This window comes from Battus philenor, unplaced genomic scaffold (assembly GCF_028537555.1).
Source record: "Battus philenor isolate CCGP_79_NKW_IND1 unplaced genomic scaffold, ilBatPhil1.0.hap1 SCAF_29, whole genome shotgun sequence".
Taxonomy (NCBI): domain Eukaryota; kingdom Metazoa; phylum Arthropoda; class Insecta; order Lepidoptera; family Papilionidae; genus Battus; species Battus philenor.
In genome coordinates, this window is record NW_027181692.1 from 2976818 (window position 1) to 2999930 (window position 23113).

Consider the following 23113-nt stretch of genomic DNA (forward strand, 5'->3'; position numbering starts at 1 on the left):
TCCAATCGCAGTGTGGAAAATTACCTAATAATTAACGCTCCAGCCAATGGAAAAGCCGAGGAAAATTACATAAGTGTCTTCGCGCTTTCCGCGGTGAGGTAACGGCTGGCCAGTTCGCGCGCTCGCGTCGCGTTGGCGGGAAATATTTAATCTGTTCACCATCCCAACGTTCGATATTTAAATTGCAACTTCGAGTTCATTTAGATCAATAATAAGTCTAATTATTTAAATAATATCAACGATAAATAATAATTAATAAACCTACAATTTTTACTTGACAGAAAATTGTTCAATAATGTCTTAGCATTTTTTAATAAACCATTATCAAAGGAATTGTAGTGTACAGCCTTGTAATAATAATAATTAAAAAAACAATTTTTTGTTCATTTTCTATATTCTAAAAGTAAATAGTAAACAGAATATAATAAGGAAATTAAAATTTAGTAAATAATAAACAACTGTAGTAATATACACAAACATATATAAAAACATAGATAAAAAAATGTATTAAAAACAATGTTAAAAAATCTTAATCGAAAAGTTGTTTAAAATAAAATACCTAATAACTGAAAAATAGATAATAGTGATGATTTAAAACAATTAGGTTATATATCAAAGGATAAAGTCTACAACAGATTATAGAAGAAATATTTAATTCGAAAATGGAACAGAACGTTCCGCTATACGATATGGAGGCCCTACCATGTTCTGCGCAGCGAGGCGGGGCTCTTGCGGCGCTGAGACTTCTTAGGAACTACAACCACTTCCTGATGCCGCCAGGTTAGTTGGATGTTTCTGCTTGTTAATAGAAGCATTATTAACACGTTCACTGCGGCTTGAGGTCGATTCAGCCTCATGGTAAACTTTGCACTGGTGCGGCGCGTAAAACTCGTGTTTTCTCTCTAGTGCGGCGGCTGTTTACACTCAACCATATGAGGTATGACAAAGACAAATATACCTTTCTTTATGTCTGCGAAGCATTGACTCAATATTGTAAAAAAATATTGATGAACATGAGGCAGAAAAGGCCTCAACCGCACTACTAGGAAGTTCAGCTTGAGGCTGATTCGACCTCAGCCGCACCAGCTGAAAGTTCTTCAAAATTGGGCCCGCAGTGAACGTGTTAAGAGTGTAAGTATAACTTCGTAAAAGAGGTTAATCATCGAATCTAACTTGGCTGGGATACGAAACATCTTCTCGTACAATATTCCTCTGTGCATTTCGACGAAAGTCTAACAATTTTGTACTACCAGTGATGACTAAAGGCACTGAAACGTGATCAATCATTCTGAACCTCATTGGCATTATGCTGTAGATATCTCTACGGGTTCAAATCAGAGGTCTGGAGGTCCATAGACGTACAAACTTCTGCCCAAAAAGTGGACAAACGAGGTTGTCAAAGTCGTCGACATACATTGTATGTTGGAAGCTTTCAGCCAGTTGTATTTAAAATCTATTAGTAAAGCCTATATCCTGCTGTGGTCATCCTTAATGATGACACGCACATTAGCACACGTAACTATATACGAACTCCATATTCCGAATGGTGTTCTTGTTGTTAGCCTTGTGGGGCTCTTACAACTTCGTCGATCTCAGGGCTTCTTCCTTCCTACTACTCTATACTAGTCGCCGCCTCCCGGCGCTTCGGCGCGCTGCGAGAGACTTGCTGTGTTGCTGCTGCTGCTTTTCTCCTTCGATGGTGGTGTTGGAGTCCGCGTCGGCGTCGGTGTTCTTCTTGATGATGATGTTCTTCTTGCAACTACCTCCTGGTAGTTGCTATTCGGTGCGCCCTCTTGTTTGGGCGTGTCTTGTCACCCTGTGCATGACCTTCTTGATGGGGGCCCCCCCTTGGTCTTTTTGGGGGGCGTTATATACGAACGCATACTTATATATACCTATAACAATTATTGAATATTTTGTTAATTAGTACAAATTTTATATATGTAGTAAAAGTATTGTTAAAATCTGTAAAGATGTTCTATGTGCAGCATTGAATCCCCACTTTCCTTGGTCACTCTACACCTTAGATTTATCGATTTCATTTATATTTCTTTAAAAAGTTTTTCTAATAATAAAAAGTTTTTATTATAAATAAAAGTTTGGAAGTTGTCATAGAATAAAAATTAAAATGCGCAGAAATTTTAAAAAGTTGTACAATAAATATTTACTTTTGTAACGTAATATCAAATACTTAAAATTTAACAGTTATTATAGCTACGCACGTTTTCAACAGCTACCCTCTCAATTACATCGAGGGGGAGAAAGAATCTCCCCTTCTACTCTAAAGTAAAGGTTCCTTGGAATCTTTTTGTTATTTCTGGGTCCCTCTTCTTAGCTCTGGCAACAGACTAACTTAAGTCCTTCACCCAGAATCCAAAAAGAGAAAGAAAGCGGGTGCTCATAAGTATAGAACCTTATCAGTCCTCTGTGACATATCTGATGAAGTCCCACAATATACATTAAACTTTTTCTTATTAGTAATTTATCTTAAATTATTGGTATATTATTAAATAATATTATACCATTCAAGAGTTTTTATTTGATCTGAATGTCGAACCTGTTTTGTTGATTCATTTACATTTTTAATATACATTTCCACTTTATAATTATTATTGAAATAAATATTTAAATATAATGCTTTTCTTAATTTAAATTTTAAATCCAAGTTATGCGTAACACCCTGTATAGGTACCTATCAAATATAATTAAATTTCATTTAAATAGAGCAGCTGTTGAGTTTCTGGCAGGATCTCCTCAGCAGATCAACATTCCTAAGCAGTGGTAGCTTACTACTTAGTCCCATGCCCACGACGCCCAATGCATGGCGAAGGCGTCCCCCAAAGATATTAATAGAGGATATATCATAATCGCCACACTTGATAATCGGGTCTGCCGTGTGGTATTTTGGTACGCAGAGGACACTGCTTCCCATCATCTGGAAACTTGTTTGTGAGTAATTGCAATCTTATATAATTAATGTATAAAATGTGAATTACATAAGTTTGTATCTTGGGATTCGAATTGGCGACCTCAATCGCAAATTTCAGATCTAGCTACCACTGCTATACTACTGGTATATTACTACTTATGTTGAAGTAATTGTAGATTCAAAAGTACGTGTAAATGCTTATTTGAATATAATAATTTTTAATTTCACTCAACTGTAGAGGATTATTGTACAATGGCGTCTCATTGTTGTTCCATCTGCAACGCGACCACGCATAGTCGCTGTTAGTATACAGCTAAAGCTCCAGGCAGTGGCGTACCTAGAACTTTTGCCGCCCGGGGCGATCTCCAGTTTGCCGCCCTTTCTATTATAAGTCAATCAAATAGTGGTTTTTTATAAATTAATACACATAAATAAATTATTAAGTTATTTAATCAATATTAATTAATACACAGAGTAAATTTTTTTAGAAACATTTGTATGCACTCGTAAACATATTTATATAATACCTACTCTTCTAGCTTGAATACTAGAAAAATCGTGTATAATGCTCTCAAAATTTATATTATTTGTAATTTCTTGTTCTATTGACAATATTACAAGATTTTGTAGTCTTACTTGACTCATTGTAAAACGAAGATAATTTGTTATCAACTTCAATTTTGAGAAGCTTCTTTCACAACTAGCGACACTGATGAAATTGTTAAAAAAATTCTTAACAAAATTACAATGTTGGGAACAGAATTTTCATTTATTATTCAAGAAAGAAAAGAAATATGAAATGAATAAGTTGCTTTTTACAACTATAAGTAAATATAAAAATGCCGCCCCAAGGTAAGTGCCGCCCGGTGCGGACCGCACCCCCCCCCCCCCTCCTAGGTACGCCACTGGCTCCAGGATTACTTTCGCTGCAGAAAGATACACATCTCTGCTACCCAAATGACTCTACACCTACATTTCAATTTAATTCAAAATATCTTTATTCAAGTAGGCATTTACGCGCAATATTGATTCGTCAATTTTGTTAACATTATAAGCAGTAAGTCTAATTTGTTGAGAAGAGCCGGAAAGTAACTTAACAGTTGCTCTATTTAAATTAAATTTAACAAAACCAGTTAACAAATTTTTACATATTTCGTTGAACTAAAAACTCTTGAATTGTGTAATAATTTTTTTTAATATACATATAATTTTTGATTAAAAAAACAAAAGGAAGGTCTAAGATATCTTACCGAAATTTATATATGCGTTCACAGAGTGAATAGGTTTTTTCTAAGTAAGCATGTACTATCGTATATCTCGTCGTTGCGTAACATAAAACTAGACAGAAGTCAAAGGCTTTGTCTATATACAGTTTAAAAAAATTAGACCTATGCAGAATTTATTAACTTTTTTAAGACGCAATTAAGGCATGACGTGTTTATTTTTATTTCTTGTATTAACATGTCTGTCACTATTGTAATATACGTATTTAAATTTGTGCACATTAATTTGTCATTATATATACATTGAAAAGCAACAGTCGGAGTAACAATTTCTTTAAAAAATGTCTCATGGAATCTCTAACTTTTAAATTACAAATAGCCCGTCTAGCTTTTTATATAGCTGGTATACCGGCAGCTTTTTTTTCCTGTTAATGTTATAAGCGTTGTTGGAGTTACTCCAAGCGATTGCTTTCCAAAGTGGTACTGAACTAATATTGAAAGCTATTTTAAAATAGCTCAATAAATAATAGTTATCGCTTTTATACGTTTGCTTTCTTATATAATAGCATCATTCAACTTAAACATAAAGTATGACGGCTTCCAAACGCATTCTGATTTGAGAAGAGCTAGCAATACAATCAGTCGAGTTTTTTGTCATAACAAAGAAATTGTCATTTAAAGTTATTCCTTTTACTACACTTATTACTAGAGCATTTTATGTTAATTCTTATAAAATAATGCAGGACATATACTTCCAGACAGATATCTATGGAGGTATACACCATTATCATCACATATCATCAGACAGGCGATCGCAGTGTGATATAATGGTACACATAGGACGCCGAATCTCCTCTTTTGAAAACTTGTGAGCAGTGATAAGCTATTTAATTAAAGCACAAAGTGTGAATCACATAAGGTTGTATCCCGGAAATGGAACCTTCGATCTATGATCGCAATTCCTGTACCTACGACTGGATTACCACTGTTCAATATCACATATTTTGTACCATACTGTCACTATTACCCAAATAGCAATTTTTTTTAAATATGGCCACAGCTATTGGAAGCCTCTTGTACCCCTAATTAGTTGAGATAAGGGTCTTTGTTTACAAATAAGTTTTTTTAAGATTTTTCATCATTATTCTTCACTCATTGTCATACTTCTCAATTTCTTTTATTCTTACCTTATTTCCATCACAATATCTTTCATCTTGTTCTTTTATTCCTTCTTGCTTTCATCGCCTTCCTTCCATCATCTTATTACTCTTAGGTGGCTAGGTAATTTTTTTTTTCTCATTAATCTTTATTTTATTATTAACATCTTCTATTTTTTTATCACAGTTGAACTCAAAGAAGAGTTGTGATTTCTTAATACATTACTACACTTTTCTTATTCTATTTTTCCTATTATTAATTGACTAGTTAACCATATAGCATTTGAAGGTTTCGTGGGTTTGAGGTGGCAGGGCGTAGAGGTCGCGTAGATTTAGACCTCTTTTAAAATAGCGAAGTTCGAGGCCTTCCGTTGAAGCCTTTGCTCGAATCGCTACAATACTACTATTTTACCGATTTGAGATGCCACCATATTCTTAGATCGCTTCGGTGAACGCTGCTTGGAGTGATTAAGTTCAAAAATCCCACAAGTGGACCTCGGATTAGGCTGTCACTAGTCGATAACACTCGTACAATATTACATATACTCACACCGTTCATACAAGGGGAGACGGTGTAACGAATTCAACGTAATTATTACAGATAATTACAGAAATCGCTAAGGGTGGAATGTTCTTTTAATTACTTTAATTTCACGTTAAATTACAATCGAATACATAACTTTGTTTTTTCTTTAATTTAAAACGAATAAAAATTAGAAAATATTAATATACGGATTAAATAATATGAAAAGCGTATTATTGAACGCGTGTGTTTTTTTTTTTAATTTAACAGATATGGAACGAAATTATTTAAATGACAGATATGGTTGTCACTGGGGTCAGTTCATCTGTGTTCTATAGGCTATATTTTGGCGCATGCGCGTAGGAGTTACGTGAATAAATTCCCCTATCAAGACGCAAGGATTACCGACCTCCATACACGGTTGAAATCACTTCAACCTGCCCTGAACCTTTTGCTACTACTATCATAGTGAGAACAGCTTAGAAATGGAAAACCAAATAAGTCAAAAGTGAATAGATATCTTCTAGACACGCTTGTACCATCATAGACCCCATCATCGTTTACATGAGGCGAGACAGAGGTCAAATATTCCGCTTATAACAAATTAAAATAGAAACTGTTAGTTTGTGTATATGTTTACGTATTACAACATATACGAAAAACCTTACATTATCTGTGTAGTTTTATTAGTTATATCTAGCTTTAAGGAGAATTTTCTCTCTAACGTATTTCTAACTTGTTAGATTACGCCAATAGGTATAGTACAGCTGCCCTAAGGCAGGGACCTATTTACGGTCTTGTCTCCACCGTCTCTGACTACAGTACTATTTGAGTGCCTCGGATGTGAGTTTCAAGGCCAACTCCCTTCCCTTACGTCACTAAGAATGCACTACCCGAATAGAAACAAAACAGTATAGATAAGTAGGTACCTAATAAACTGCACATAAAATAACTAGTCAATTAATAATAGGAAAAATAGAATAAGAAAACTGTAGTAATGTATTAAGAAAGCACAACCCAAAGAAAACTGTGACAAAAAAATAGAATATGTAAATAATAAAATAAATAATAAAAAATGTACCTAGCCACCTAATAGTAATAAGATGATGGAAGGAAGGCGATGATAGCAAGAAGGAATGAAAGAATAAAATGAAAGATATTGTGATGGAAATAAGGTAAGAATAAAAGAAATTGAGAAGTATGACAGTGTGTGAAGAATAAAGATGAAAACTGCACTGAACTAAACTGAAAAACTTATTTGTAAACAAAGACCCTGATCCTAACTAATTAGGGGTACGAGAGGCCTCCAATAACGGGGGTCAAACAAAAAAAAAAGAATTTATTAGCCATTCAGTCATCGCTCGGTACGGTAGATAAGCTGGCACTTACATTATCCGGATACGGTACTAGAATTTTTGGCACATTTACTTCCCGATTCCCATCACGTGATCTAGACGAAACTACACCCGGCTGCTGTGAGTATTATCTAGCACATACCTCTTGCTAAGCAACTGGTAACTGAGTTGCGGTAATTCGCCGGTTGCACAGCCAGGAAGCTATCGCTAACAGTTGCAACTCATTGGTAAAATAAGTTATAAGCATTGAATTGTAGAACAGGGATGTCCAACTCGTGGCCCGCTAATCATGTTATTACAGCACGGCAAACATTTTTAGAATTGAATTTATTTTATCGATTTTCTCACATCAATATATACAATAACCACCGACCAAAACTGTGTGACGCTTGTATCGAAAAAAAACTGTTAAATTACTTTTTGAAATTTACATGTGTATTCATTTTCCGTTCTTATCTAGTTTATTTTCATTTTGCATTAAAATTTGTATATTTACTTATTATAATGTTTATTAAAAATAAAGTTTTGTTTATTATTAATTAGTGTTACATTATCGTCAAAAATTTTTAAATTTTTATTTGCCTGATGTTTAAAAAGTTTGTTAACCCTTGGTCTAGAAAGTTTCATGGTTAAAACGTTTATGTTCAGAATTAATTAATAAAATATTCTATGTTATATCTAGGACCATAATTGGGCGCAAGCGTTTTCCACTCTTTGAAACAACTGCATGTACAAATGGGAAAAAACGCGCGCTGTTACATAGACTTGTTTTACTTAAAGTAACTAACATGTAAAGTGGCCGGCATTCCTCAAATGATGCAGGGCAATAAGATAAGAAAAACAGAAATAAGTCAAGCTGGTGAAGTGATTAAATAAATAGGAGGATAATCAAAAAATATATGAGTCAAACAAAATATGTGGTATACATAAAATAGAAGTAATGTCAAGAAATTGAACGTCATATCTGTAATAAAATGTGATAATCTGTAAGAAATAAGAATACAAATTATTGTAGCAGAAAAATAAAGCTAAAAGCGAAAAAATGTCATAATTACACATTACAACATTTAATCCTGTGATATTCGAGGAACATGGTGAAGGGAGAGAGGCGATGCATGAAAGAAAATAAGTATGTAGAGAAATGCTAGAGAAATATGGAATAAAAGACGAGGAAAGTTAGATCATATCACGTATAAAAGAAAGAGAATATAATAAAAGAAATAAAAAAGAAAATGTAAATAACGAGGGCCAAAAAAAAACATATAATGTAGACATATTTGCTTTGTGTGGTAATAAATTAAAACAATCTATAAATGTTTTGAGCAGTGTTAGCTCAGCTGTAAAGTACTGATACGTGCGTAGGTCCCAGGTTCAGTTCAAACTTTGTACATTAATTATGTTGATATTAATTACACTGCTCACAAACAAGTTTCCAAGGGTGAGCAACATCGTTCTTTGCTAACAATAATATCACACAACCAAGCGTGGCGATAATGATATCCATAGGTAGATATCTATGGGGAAGACCTATGCATTGAATGAAAATACTAAATAGGTGTAACTGTCCAGTGACAACCCTAGCTGAGGTCTCGTGGGAGCCCTGCTGCCTAGTTTAACTCGGTGGCCTCCCAATTCAGTGAAATTGTAGCTGAAGAAGAGAACGGTGATTGAGGTAAAGACTAAGTTCCCTATTCCCTGCCCCCTTGCACCCGTCGCTTTTAAATATATTATTAAAATATATTATTAAATCAATCTTATATATTCAAGGGTTTTTAGTTGATCGAAATGTGTGGAACATTGTTTGTGGATCCATTTACATTGTTGATATTACAATGTATACATTCAAAATTGTTAAATTTCATTTAAAAAGTGCGACCGTTGACTTTTTAGCTGGGTCTTCTCAACAGATCAGCATTTCGAGTCGGGGGTTGAATTATCTTATAAAATTTTCAAATAATTTACTTCACTTCCTTTTTTAAATCTAAATATCAATTTGAAGACAACTTGTTTATTCCGAAAAATGCAGTTATAACTTGTGTATTATAATTTTACCACAAAATACAATGTTTAGTATCCTATGTATTAAGTTTGACATTAGAATCTTGTTTGCATTTAGTTAAATACATAAATCTATGAGGTGTTGTCCATATCAAGCAAATATTGGTCGAAATCAAATAAAAATATTAAACAGTTTGCCCAACCGTTTAGAGGGTGAGGGACACGCAGTTGCGGTCAGCGAGGTTATCTCTTACAATATTCATACGTAACCAATAGGGTGACCATAGGGTGCAATTTCTGTAGAAAAGTCTCACTAATTGCTGTATCTTTTTTTAAATATTTTGACAGTTACTCTTTGAAATCAACAGAATGTAATCTTAACTTCAAATTTAAACATTTAACGCTAACATAACTTTTTCACTTATTTATCTGATATTCGTTAGTATGGTAATGGTTTTGTTGTTGACGTTACAACTCGGGTAAAGATTTTTTTTAATTTTAGTCCTTTATTTCACTTACTCCTTTCATCCTTTACTATCTCTGATATTACAATTTTATTCTGTCCTTCTCAATCTCTTTCTTTACATGCAAATCGTCTATCTTGCATCATTTTACTTTCCTCATATTTGTTCTTGATCCACAGTTTGCTACACAGTTATGACTAAATTATTTATAGTTTCATTTTTATACAATTATAGCTAGTTTATATGCTAAGGATTACCATCATAATCATTATCATTATTTTAGCCAGAGGATCTCCACCGCTGGGCATAATCTTCCCTTTTAGATTTCCAATAAAGCTTTAATAAGCTCATCTGTCTCCCTTGTGGGAGGAGGTCCTACTCTGTGCTTGTAGGTCTATTGTCTTCACTCTAGAACCTCGCTCGTGCGACCATCTGTTCTTTGTATTATATGGCGAAACAACTGCCACTACAACTTGTTGAACCGTTGAGATATGATGTTTACTCTCTTTTGTCTATGGATATCGTCACTTCTGATTTAATCTCAAAGAGGAATCCCTCTAATTCCCTTCATGGTACTTTGAGTAATCCTCAGCTTACCAATGAGATTCTAAGCGAGCGACCTTTCCGTGTGCTAGTAGAGCTTCTTCATTTAAATTATTTCATTGAAGAAAACATATATGACCCGATACTCTCCAAAATGTGTTTTCTAGTAATTACTGAAGATATAAATTTCTGGTGAGACAGCTGTCAGTTCATTGTTCTCATGTATTGTGGGTGCAAAAAGGTCTTATACGCCATTAACGCTTTGATAATCTTAATCTCGGTGAAGCTATAAAAGCGACCAGACTAAAACCATTGGATTATGAATAAATCTTCATGAGCCGTAAAAACGGAATATAAACACGACGTGGAAAACCTAGAATAGAACGAGATTATATCTTTATAGCAGCATATCATAAGACATGGACACCATTATAAAATATTTCAGATGAAATTTCAAATTTTTAAATCCCTCTTCTTTTACTAGTCACCTCACGATACATTTTGTGTGACTATCTTGGAAACATTGTGTCACTGTGTGTGAAGTTAAAGGAGGGAGGAGGTCAAAGTACACTCTCAATAATCGTACATTGATTTTTTAAATATTTGAAATTTATAAAGATCTTTATTGTTTAGATGTCCAAGAGTTTTTCGAATATTTTGAGATATCTATAGTCGACATTGAAATTTCATAAATATGATTTTAAAATCCGCGTCAACTCTTGTCACATAAAGCGGTAACCAGCATTCTCTCCTCCTCTACCTTCAGAGCAACGTTTTTAATGTAAGGCTTCCAGAAGGAAAGATGACGAAAGAAAATCATAGTTATGTCGAAAACTGGGTCATATACGTCACCTATACTACCACCCGGGAATTATATAGGATATAGTGTAGCCTCTCTCACTTATTCCTATTTATATACTACCTTTCCCACGTAAATATGTATGTATATATATATACATACATATACACACACACTTATATAAATTTTCTTATATTTATATATATAAATAAAAATATTTATATATATATATATATATATATATATATATATATATGTAAGTATTCTCGTATGTATGGTTATGTGTATATTTATATGTACGTACATCCTAAACTGCCCCCTCCTTCATGTCTCTCATCTCCATCCAAAGGTTGTCTGGTAAAGATCGAGCGATAAGACCGCCTCTTATGACAAATGAAGTGTTTTTTTTTTACTCTATCTATGGTGTACAAAAATTGTTAATAAATAAAAAAAAAGAATAAATATTTTTTGATACATCAATAAAATTATATTTTTATTGTTTAAAATGCAAACAATATTTTCAAGTAAACATTCCCGAATTATGGACACACGAGTACCTTATTTAGTGATCGTTCTACTGTGTCGCAATGTGTTCGTTCAAATATGTACTCTATTTCTGAGAGTTAAGATACAAATTTCTTCAACGCATGCAATAATTACGTCTTAACTAATGCTCTTTATTGTTTTAACAGTAACAGAATGACGTTAGATATTGAACCTTATCGCTAAAATTTTAAGGATAAATTTAGATTGCAGTGATGGTTCTTGGATAGTCAGTTGTGTAGGAACTGGTCACGTGTTTCAATTAGTATTATCAATAAATACTTAGTTTGTACCTCTTTTGTTTGTAAAGGAAATTATATAATGCTATCCTCATCAATAGATGGCGTATTATTAAAAGTTGGCGACATATTTCAAATAGAAAAAATAAATAAATAATTTTTTTTTAATTTGATTTCATTAGAGCAGTGGTAGGAAAGGATTGAGAGTTGAGATCGGAGGTCGCGGGTTCAATTCCTTTGATACAATGATATAAATTTTTCACACTGTGTATTAATTATATAGGATTGACACTGCTCACAAACAAGTTTTTAGAGGATGGTCAGCAGCCTCTGGGTACCATAATACTACACTGGCATCGCCAACACGCGTGCCAAGCGTGGCGATTATGATATATCCCCCATAGATATCTTCGGAGAAGGTTTAAGGCTTGCAGTGGGCGTCTATCAACTGAAAAACTACGACGTTTTTTTTAAAAAGGTTAACATTTGCCTACAAAAAAGTAATTGATTTAATTTATTAATTTACATGAAGGAATTAAAGATATAGTTAATGTATAAAACAGTAGTTTAGATAAAATAACGAGTAAAAAAATCTTCACCCGTACAAACAAAAAAAAATTTTTTTTACATTTTTTCTGAAACGAATAGAAAGCAAGAAAAAAAGTGTTATCAAAAATTAATTGTCATTGCTTAAGAATGTTAAGATTAAATACCACCTCGCGGATGGAACGCTGGTTGAAAAAGGATTAATGTGTAGTACATTGATCCTCGTTGTCTCATATATATATATATATATATATATATATACGATACGATGAATATTTATATGTATGTATATATACATATATATATATATTTATATATATACCTATATATATTCATCGTATCAATTGCGTTCTAATCTTTTTTCTTTCATTCATCACCTCACTTTCGTTACTTTCCTACCAGAACACATGAACAACATGTTTACATTTAGTTCTGTTTTGCGTTATTTATTTCTTTGTTTGCTTTATTCTTATTTTGCATTTCTTTAAAATTAAATTAACACTTCTATTTTCACTTGGTAAATAATAAAGAAACAGAGAAATAAAAGAATTGAATTAAATAATAAATAATCATTGATCTTAATCGTTTTCTTAAAAATATATAGTGAGTTAGCACGTCTTATGTTCGGCGGTAAATCATTCCACAATAGAACGGCGTGTGGTGAAAGATTTGGCTATAAACGAAGTCGATTGCGCCGCCATTTTTAATTTCAGATCTCTCGACAGCTCGTTAAGAGCTCTTGACATGATGAACACCACTTTTATTTATATTTTAAGTACGTGTAATTATAATGAAGTTCAATTTGATTCTACTTTCAATCGACGTGGTCCTGACATTTTATTAATTTATTATCAAATGTAAATTTAGTAATAATAATGTATTGTATTTCAAAACTATTTTTCTTTCTTTCTCTTCATTTATCTCAGATTTAGGTATTCATTTTCACTAGTCTTATATACTTTTGTTTTTTTTGCCTAGTGGTCTCTCCTATGATCCATCTGTGGTACTCTAGAAAGGTTTCACGACTTTCCTTGTTGTCCAAAACTAATGCGATGTTCCTTTCTTCGACCCCTTGTTGCGACCGAAACTGGCAATACGTTCTCAGCGCACCAAATACGGAACAGCCAGTGGTCAGGTCCGCCAGGGTCTGTTCCACCGCAGGATCACAGGTGCATGAAGGACTCTCTTTGAGTTCAAACCTATGCAGGTGCTCAGCGAATGCCATGTGCCTGCGGGATATGCTCGGGAATTCTCTATAAGGTTGGACCATGTATGAGGAGATTAGACGAGAGAAAATACTCGACATGGACCAGCGGATTGGCATGTTGAAGTAGTAGTAAAAAGGTTTTATAGCAAGCAGAACAGATGGCCACTGCCTTTTGGTACTAGCTTAGAGAACGCGAAAGAAGAGCGTAAAGAATTTTTTTAAATTAGTTCATGCAACTTTGAAACATTTAACAGAACTCTTATTGATCGTCAACTTATTATCTATTTTTTGTTAATCTAAATTATTTTTGATCCTAATCTGCTTTGCAACGTGTTATAGTTGTGATCAAGAAGAAGAAAGAAACCACAACACATCTTTTAATAAAGTTTAACAATGCAGATTTATACATACACTATCAGATATATCCTAAATGAAATCAAAATAATCAGGCGACATCACTTCCAAGGATTCTTGTCATTTAAATATTAAGCTTTGAATAATAAGCTTTTTCCGTCAATTTATTTTAAATATACGTAGTGTAGAATTTCCACGCATACGGTGAAAGGATGACCTCATTTAGGTTGTTGGAAGAGTGGAAGAGTATTGTAAGTCAATGGAGAAAGGCCTGTGTCTAGAACTGATTACGCTGAAACAGCTGCTAGAGCCATTAGTTTTTGAAGTGGACATCACGAACCGGCAACTACAGTGTAGTCTAAAAGTGATTTTTTATAGCTCCCGTTATCTCTCTCTCTCCTACATATTGGGTACAAAAGGACATTATTCTCTTAATTAGTTTTTAATATAGATAATTTTATTTTTATCCTCATCTTTTGTCCTTCTCAATATCTTTCTTTTAATTCGTCAGTCTCTTCCATTCCTTTCAATATTTTATTTTCCTTTCTTACATCGCCTTTAATTTCAGAGTACTACTTTTTACATTTTTATTTTATTTTACAATTTTTTTCTATTTCATTTTTTTTTAGTTTTATATTCGAAGGTCTAACAATTCCATTATATATTCCATTACATATTCCATATTCCATTCGCCTTGTGCATCTAGTCTAAGATGTCACTTGACGAAAAATTTTTGACTGTATTGTCACTTGACGGGGCGGAACTAAAGTCATCGGAACACAATGAATGCAGGTCGGTTCCATCCTATTGGAAATCAACGGGGAGGCATATTTCCAGCAATGGAACTCCTAGTAAAATAATGATAAAGGATTTATGGAAGGGGCATGTAAGGTTGATGATTACGTTTATTTTGGACAGAAAATCAAAGAAATCAATCACTCCATTAATTACTTTTAAAATGTGTCATTTTTTGGTATTGTTATTTTAGGTAGATTTTATTTATTTATTTAATGTTCTTAGATAAGACAATAAATTAAATGAAATAATTTTGCTGTTAAAAAGCTTCAACAGCTTTATAACAAACTACTTTAAAGATTGTTCATCATCGACATCCTTCGCGACTTTTATAGCCTTTAGAAATCATCTTAATAAATTGATGTATTTATAAAAGATATTTAACTAGGCACTAGTGGAAATATTTTGATGTTAAGAAATTTTCAAGGCATTTTAAAAAAGATTAAAGATGAGGATCAGTATAACTGTCATAAAGTAAATTACACGGGGAGTAATATTTAAAAAAAAAGTTGATTAGGTAAATCTTTTTTCACTGCTACCACTTGACGATGCTTTAAATTATTTCTATAAAATAATAAACTTTTTGACTAAACAACTTGCCATACACCACCGTCAATAATTCACAGCATAAAAATTCTTCTTGGGTCACTAAATCCTTATTTAAAATTCTTAACGACATGCACTTTTTCTTATCAATTTAAAAAAAAATTAAACCAGATTCCTCTTCCTGCAATCAATTTTTCCTTTTTATAACATTGTGTATAGTATTTTTAAAATATTGTGTCACCCATAAAGGAACAAATAGCAAAACCGTTTTTATACAGTAACTTTTAATATATTTTTTACTTATGTATACTACTGGTGTACCTAAATAAATAAATAGATAACTATGAAAAATTGGTATCTCTAAATATAATTCAAAATACGTACGCAAGTACTTAAAAATTGTATAAAAATGACGTTGTCAATGTTTGATTTGCGCATAAATGTTTATAAACACCTGTGACTATGTGAAGAGAAACACCTGGCTGATTTGAACCCACTACCGGAGGGCGAATGTCGAGCCCTCAATGCATAATGACGGGGTAAAAGGCTAATGGTGTGTGCATTGGTGAATCCCACGAGTTCTCGGCAGTGGTCGCACCTGCCTGATTGGGATTGGGGTCTTTATAACCCCACTCGTTGGTAACGACAGCTCGAGGTCAGTTAATTTAGGATGGTGTTTAATTCTATCCTAAAATAACACACAAACAATGCAGTCTGTCAAATGTATGCAACTAATAATATAATCTCTTCTGTATTATTTATTTCTATAACTAATAATATATATCTACAATACAGTAACACCCCACTCTACGCGACCCCGTTATACGCGGTTTCACTATAACGCGAATTGCAAATTTCGCGCTCAAATGCCTCGAATTACGCGAAAGAGTGCGTATAAATGTAATGTAGTCATCAACTTCTCTACGGTCGCGGGATCCCCGCTTCCTCTGAATATTCTCTTTGAAGAATCGGGAATTCCCAGTCCTTCGACTTTATTCTACGGGGATTTCCTCGTTCATTTCGTTTGTTGATTTGTTCCGTGATGTTAGTTCGTCGGCTGGGAAAAGTTACCCAAAAGACAATAGATGTATTTTTCCGTAAAAAATAAGAGTACGTATTGCATAAATTGTTCCTAGAATTAAAGTGAATGATTAAAATGATTTGTATTTTTTTGTAATAATTTTTGTCTATGTTTAATCATAAACCTCGTTATACGCGAATTTCAGTTAACGCGATTTTTTTGGAACGTATCCCTCGCGTAAAGCGGGGTATTACTGTATATTTAATGCCATCTAAACCAGCCGAAGCTTTTACAATTTTGTAATATTTTAGCAAACCCAATGATAGTGTTTATGCTCTAAGCTACCCATTTAGTCAACAGAGTAAAACGTTGGCATTACATGTCTCTGGTGATGGTTGATGGGATGTTTTTTTATTGTACTTCCCCACCTGGTGTACACAGGTACCATTTTCACAAAATTTATATATTTTTTCATAATATTACTTGCGTTCAGATCTTTTTCTTTCTGAATGTCATTTATTCATTTATGTATTATTTTCCACAGATTCTGTCATTCCTTTCTTTTTTTATTAATTCTTTCATCACCTCACTTTCGTCTCTTTCTCGCCAGAATACAATTTTACCTCTTGTTCTGTTTTGCTTTATTATTTATTATACCTTTAAGATTTAATTTTTACTTTTCTATTTTGACACTATTTTTTTGCCTACTTGTTCCTTGTAATTTTGCAATACTCTAAAAAGGTCCCGCAACTCTTCTCGTTGTCCATAAGTGCATTTAAACAAATTTAATTAATATCGAATTAGCTAAGATAATATTTTATGATAAGATTCCATCTTTCTCACTAGTAGTCAACTAAGATAATCTCAGCTTAGATCAACTCAGATAATCTGGATTGAATAACCTTCAGACACTAGAAACCTTATATACCTATTCAACGCGAGATCTCTAAAATCGTAAAATTATTTTTGATGCTTGGAAATGCAGCTAGAAACAGATTTTAGGAAATCCGTTCAAAAGTCGTTTGTTAAGTTCGCGAAGCTTGCGGGGAACAGCAAGTCCAACTTATATGAGAACTTAGACATCTACAACTTGACTTCAACTTCTTGAAACTTTAATATTTTGACCAAAATTATATTTAATATGTGTAAATTAAATTAAAAATATTCATTTGATCAACCAATATACAGACATAATAAAACTTAACGTTTTGACTTAAGCTTACATAATTATAGCCAAGACTGTGTACACCGACTCGGTAAAGCAAACATATTTGATTATATATTTTGTCAAATGATACTAATATAAACATGTGTTAATAATATATATTAAAGATATAAATAATATGTAAAATAAATAAGCTTTTAGTGCTTTTTTAATATTTAATATACTTTATTTAAAAAAAAAACTCTGTACGTAAGGGAGAAAGATCGCCAGAATATTATTTGGTACAAGTCCAATAAAAGATCGGATTATATCGCTTCTTCAGGAAGAGCGTACAAAGGAACTTAATACGTTTATAACAATAAAATAAGTAATAATAAGCCAAGGTTTTATTGATAGTGTGTTTTGATGTTGTATTATGAATGTAGTTCTGTTTGAGTTCTTGATGGGTTTAGTTTTGTTCACAGATGTACACGGAATGGTGCCTCTCCTGGCGGCCCTGCCCCAGCCTTCCTGTCTGCCTACTTACTGTCCCCATCTTCCAGTTGTGACCACACCATGTGCGTACTTATTCTAATTTATTTTTATGCTTTATAATCACATGACCGGTGGAGCCATAAAGTCATGGAGCGGAATCCACTGGCCACTGGTGAATATCAGGGAGGAATCAATAGCCTCCCTGATAAGAGAAGAAAAAACCAAAGAAGAGTTCCTCCTACTCCGTAGAAAAATAATAAGTACAGTAATAGATAAAAATAAAAGCTAATAAAAATGTAAACAACAAAAATCATATGATGTGATATTATAATAATGCTATATAGAAATAAAATAATAAAAATGTAAAAGAGTAATGAGGGATGTATGAAAGGCGTTACATAGCGAAAGGGAAAGACAGAAGAATTGTGGCAAGAATGAAAAGAACGAAAGATCATACGATGTATGAAAGACGATGATGAAAGTAAAAAAATATGTGAAAAAATTAAATAATGTTGAATAGTGCCTGTACCACACAAGATAGGGGGTACGAGAGGCTTCCAATAGCAGGGGTCATTAAAAAAATCCACCAGCAAGCATACCGTAGTAAATTCGCTAATAAGGTATAAAGACAGCCTGGGTCATATCCTTGTAAGACGCTACTTTCAGGCCGCGTTTAATCGGTCATATCGGAAGTTATTAGCGAGACTTATTCCCAGCAGTAGACATTCTGCGTGATGATAAATGTTTGTAGTTTATGATCAGATTGTTCTGATATCTAGAAATTTTAAGTCTTATAAATCTTTGTGTATCAATTATTCTGTGTAAAGTAAAAGTTTTAATTTTACCGGGCAAATAGTTTTTAATCAAGACTAAAACAAGATATACAAAGTCGTATGATGTGACTTAAACATGTAATAGTAACTCGCAGTATTTTCAAAATTTCAATAAAATGATCGACATCTATTTATACGCTATACATCTGTATCATCAAACAATGAAATAAATATTTATTTTTTGAGGAGACTTTTCTGAGCACTTTTGATAAAAAGCATTAAATATATATTAATACATAATCTACTGATAGGTTCGCAATGTTGTTTCTTCGAAAAATCTGTATATCCTTGTAAAACCTTACTTTACCTGATACAAGTTGTACTTGAATGATTTATATATTACACATAAATTGTTATTAAATTATTTACGCTATTTTCATATGAGAAATAAAGTTACCGACAAAAAGGATTCAGGCGATATCTAGAAAGATAAATAGCGCCATCGGTAAGGGATTTCGGGTTTTCTTTTATTTTTAATTTTAATTTATTTCGCTGAGGTGTTTTGCTTTATTCGCGTTTACTGAACGCAGACAATTGGGTGTAGAGTTGCATCTATTTGCATCGGACCTTTCTTATCCCATCTGCGAGTCACGCAATAACCTTTTATTATATGCAATTGTTCTAATGGATTAATACAATTAAAATGTATACACAAATATAATTTATAACTGTTAGTAAATTTTTCATTTTTATATTAAACTTCTATTAGCATTTTTTTTTAATTTTATAGACTACAGACTTTTAAATGTCTTAAAGTTTAAAACAATTGATCGAGCCAGCTCATCAAAGGACACTAGATTGTGTTTTAAGGAGGTCCGGTAAGTTAAATGGCGGTCTTTCAAAGTTTTCGCAAGGGGTCTCGTGGTTATGTCTTTTGGATTCGAATCGAGTACAGTGTCTGAGTAAGTGTTGAAAATTCTATACTGTGGAGCCGTCATATGGGCAGGTATGGTTATCGATTATTTTAAAACAGTGTCGGTACTGCTTGCAGTACCCGTTCTAGCGTAGCAGTTGGGTGAGATGAAAAGATGTCCTGATAAGTTTCGGAAGGAGTCCTATGGTAGGTGGTGGGTAAGTTTTGCTTCGGGGCCAGCGGGATAACAATTGGGCGTTGGTCAAGCAGCTTCAACTGGAATAATTTCATATTAATCTTATTTAAAACATCAATAAACGTCATCGCGGTGGACATGTGAATGATTTATTATAATTGTTAAACTTTATTATTTTTAATACAATAAATATGATAGTATGTTTATTTAAATTATATACAATATTTTGGTTTTAAAAAAAGTTATTATTATATGTTAAAAAAGGCATTTCACTTGCTTTTACACCACGACATGCAGAAAACACTAACATAATGGCATACCGGCAGTGCTATCTCCGAGTACGGGAGTGGGAGATGCAGACGTCAGAAGAAGGGGGGAGAAGAGACCTATACCCACAGAGATGAAAGACGAGAAGTACTTCGAAAGGCGCCGACGCAATAACCAGGCGGCGAAGAAGTCCAGAGACGCGCGTCGGATTCGGGAAGACCAGGTATACCCATAAAGTTGTTTCAAAATAAACCTTCGTTTGATTGACTTTAAGTAATGTTACTTCATGGGTAGCCTTCCACTAGGTGAACCGATGATTATCAAAGGCGCGGGAAACCTGGATGATGGATCATTGTAGCGATTTTTGAAGGAAGGCATACGGCTTCCAGTGGGTGTCTATAAGCTGATGAACATATGGCACTTCTAAAACTGTCTTTATGATCGTAATTCCCTTAATTTCTTAATAAACTTTTCTATTAAGGCAATATTATCATAAATTAGGAACGGTAAATGAAATACATCAACTTCATACAACCAAGTTATCGAGATATCGAAGGATATAAGTTCCGGAAGTTAGGTGAAATCCATTCGGGGCTATTGCAATGAGGAACATTGACAATAGGTGATAATTGATTATTGATTAATATATTTTAAAAATATAGTTAATTTTTAACCATCAGGTAAATTTTCGCGTGTCTATGAGACAGAATTTGGTAAGGTTACAAAGGCAACATCGCTTCAATAGTGGGCGATAATAAGAGAGTCGCGTTGTATTCCTCAGGTTTTGTAAGTCAATTACTCAGGGTGTAATACGTATAAATAAGACTTAGTTACGTAAGAAGAATCGGGTAAGACTCCACAATTAATAAGAAAAACTTACTGTGATAATATAGTAAAATTAAAAGTCAGACCACACATCTTTGATTTTTTTTAATTTATTAGCTCGTGGATTTCAGACCCGCGAGCCCCGAGTCCGAGGAACCTGTTAAAGGCAGAACAGCTAACGTATTTTTAGTGTGAGGTGCGATTGGAAATAGGTGTAAAAACTTAAAGATTTTAACTAATAGATCAGCTATACATTCACTTCTTTAAAGATTCGATACTTATTTCTTATCGCCTGTTTCTGAGGGACGACACAATTGTTTACATAGGATTTATTAAATTTCTACAGCCTTAAAAAAAGTAAAATTTGGTGAAATTATTATTAATAATAATTTTAAAAAATGATTTCTCAACAACGGATTGCATTATGTTAATTAACTTTTTCAAAGACAACAATTTTATAAATTCATGATATATTTTTTAAATTATATATATACATGACATGGGCTTTAAGTTGATTTATAGGACACATTGAGTTAAAGTTATGTTTTAAGTGTACGTTTGTGATAGCATGATGAGCCTGTTGTTCTATTCGCCTTGACGTTGATGTCAGGGAACGCTGTATGAAAATAATTGTTAAAAAAGATTTATTTTTAATTATTTTCTTGAAATCGCCTCTATCATCCTTGTAACGAATTTAGGTTTGACGTTGATTTATGGGACACTAGTTAAACTTGTTATAATTGTATGTTTGCAGATCGCATGGCGGGCTTGTTACTTAGAACAGGAAAACGCAACGCTTCGCGCGCACGTGGCAGCACTGAGACAGGAGGCGCTGGCGTTGAGAGCGTTGTTGGCGCGTGCACCGGAGCACGTGCATGGGCACGAGCATGTGCATGCTCATGGGCAGGATCACTTGCATGGGCATTCGACACACGACGCCCAGCTGCACGCCGCGTCCTCAACAACCGCTGACTGATGGTATAATTGAAAATCTTTCTTATATTATGTCGTCTACCTTTACATCCATGTTGCTAGAAAGTAAACCATAGAGGATGTCAACATAGGATCAAATCTTTCATATATACGATTCACACCTTCCGCTACTTCTCCTAGCGCTAACGCTTTCTGAAATATTAAAAATATTATCACTTGTTCTTTATGCTTTGTGTAGTATAAGTGTATGAATTAATTAATATTCTTTCTTTACAATAATATATTCTTAGAGTAAAATAAAATAATATTCCATTTTTATCTTATTTATTCAATGGTGTAATAAGTTACATTGTGAAATGGTTGTTGCACGATATGTTTTCAATATAATATATATAATAGAATGCAGAAGACCTAAGACACTATGTAGACCATTCCTTACGGTCTTTTTAGAAATCTACGTGCAGGTTATTTATCAGTTGACGTTCTACGGTTGAAATGAAAGAACTAACAACGTTCAAGAGAACAAACAATTTAAATTCGTTGACTCACTATAAGGTGATTACCGGTTTTTTTACAAGCACCATTTCTGGGGGCTTCTCGATGACTTTTTTAAAATAAAGATATAGATAATCACTATTTGACTTTCTGTCTTTACTTATTCTACAGTGTGTATTCTTTGTTGGAGATCTTTTAATTAATAAATAAATTCAACTATATACATATTTATTAAGCAAATTAATTTATATATTTAACACGTAAAGTGTAGGTCATAAACATTTAATTAAGCTTTTTTATTTTACTCCCAAAGTAATAAATAATAATATTCCTTTAATTAATGGGTGGTCAATATCTACAGGTCTTCACGGTGACGCGGTATACTGTTTTTACTACAATATTATTTACAAGGCTTGTTTACGTTTCCATTTGAAAATAAGTGTGAACTTACGCGTCACTGTCGAATATTCTAGAATACTAAAGTCAATTAACATTACTTGAAAAACTTTAGATCTTATTTGGACGAACACTCATGCTAGAAATCGAAGCGTTTGCATACGCATTATAAAATCATTTTGTCAGCGACTTCGCAATTAATCTCAGATGTTTTCTGTAGAAGTTTGATAAAAGAGAGAGGTGTGTAACAATTCGTACTTATATACACACACACATATATATACAGATGATGTCGGAAATTGTGTCAAAACGTCTTCCTCTAGCATGGTTTTTATTTTAGGGTCGAGTCTGAACTCGCATGCTGCTAAAAACAAAGAGAAAGACGAGTGTGGACAGACAGTCATATTTTATGCTAAAAATAAGCGAAACGGTGA

The 23113-nt window shown here is 33.2% G+C and overlaps 1 protein-coding gene across 1 annotated transcript; it reads left to right on the forward strand.

Moving 5' to 3' along the window:
- Positions 1–662: 662 nt before the first annotated feature.
- On the forward strand, positions 663–21831 carry LOC137926444 (uncharacterized). Its single transcript, XM_068770043.1, has 4 exons — positions 663–780; positions 17872–17964; positions 20090–20253; positions 21610–21831. The coding sequence occupies exons 1-4, from the start codon at positions 663–665 to the stop codon at positions 21829–21831; spliced, it is 597 nt and encodes a 198-aa protein (XP_068626144.1).
- The last annotated feature ends 1282 nt before the right edge of the window (positions 21832–23113 follow it).

Excerpts from the sequence above, each read along its gene's own strand:
- LOC137926444 (XM_068770043.1), top strand. The coding sequence starts at position 663 with ATGGAACAGAACGTTCCGCTATACGATATGGAGGCCCTACCATGTTCT. Across the intron at positions 781-17,871 it reads CCACTTCCTGATGCCGCCAG|ATGTACACGGAATGGTGCCT; the intron begins GTTAGTTGGATG and ends TTTTGTTCACAG. Across the intron at positions 20,254-21,609 it reads GTCGGATTCGGGAAGACCAG|ATCGCATGGCGGGCTTGTTA; the intron begins GTATACCCATAA and ends GTATGTTTGCAG.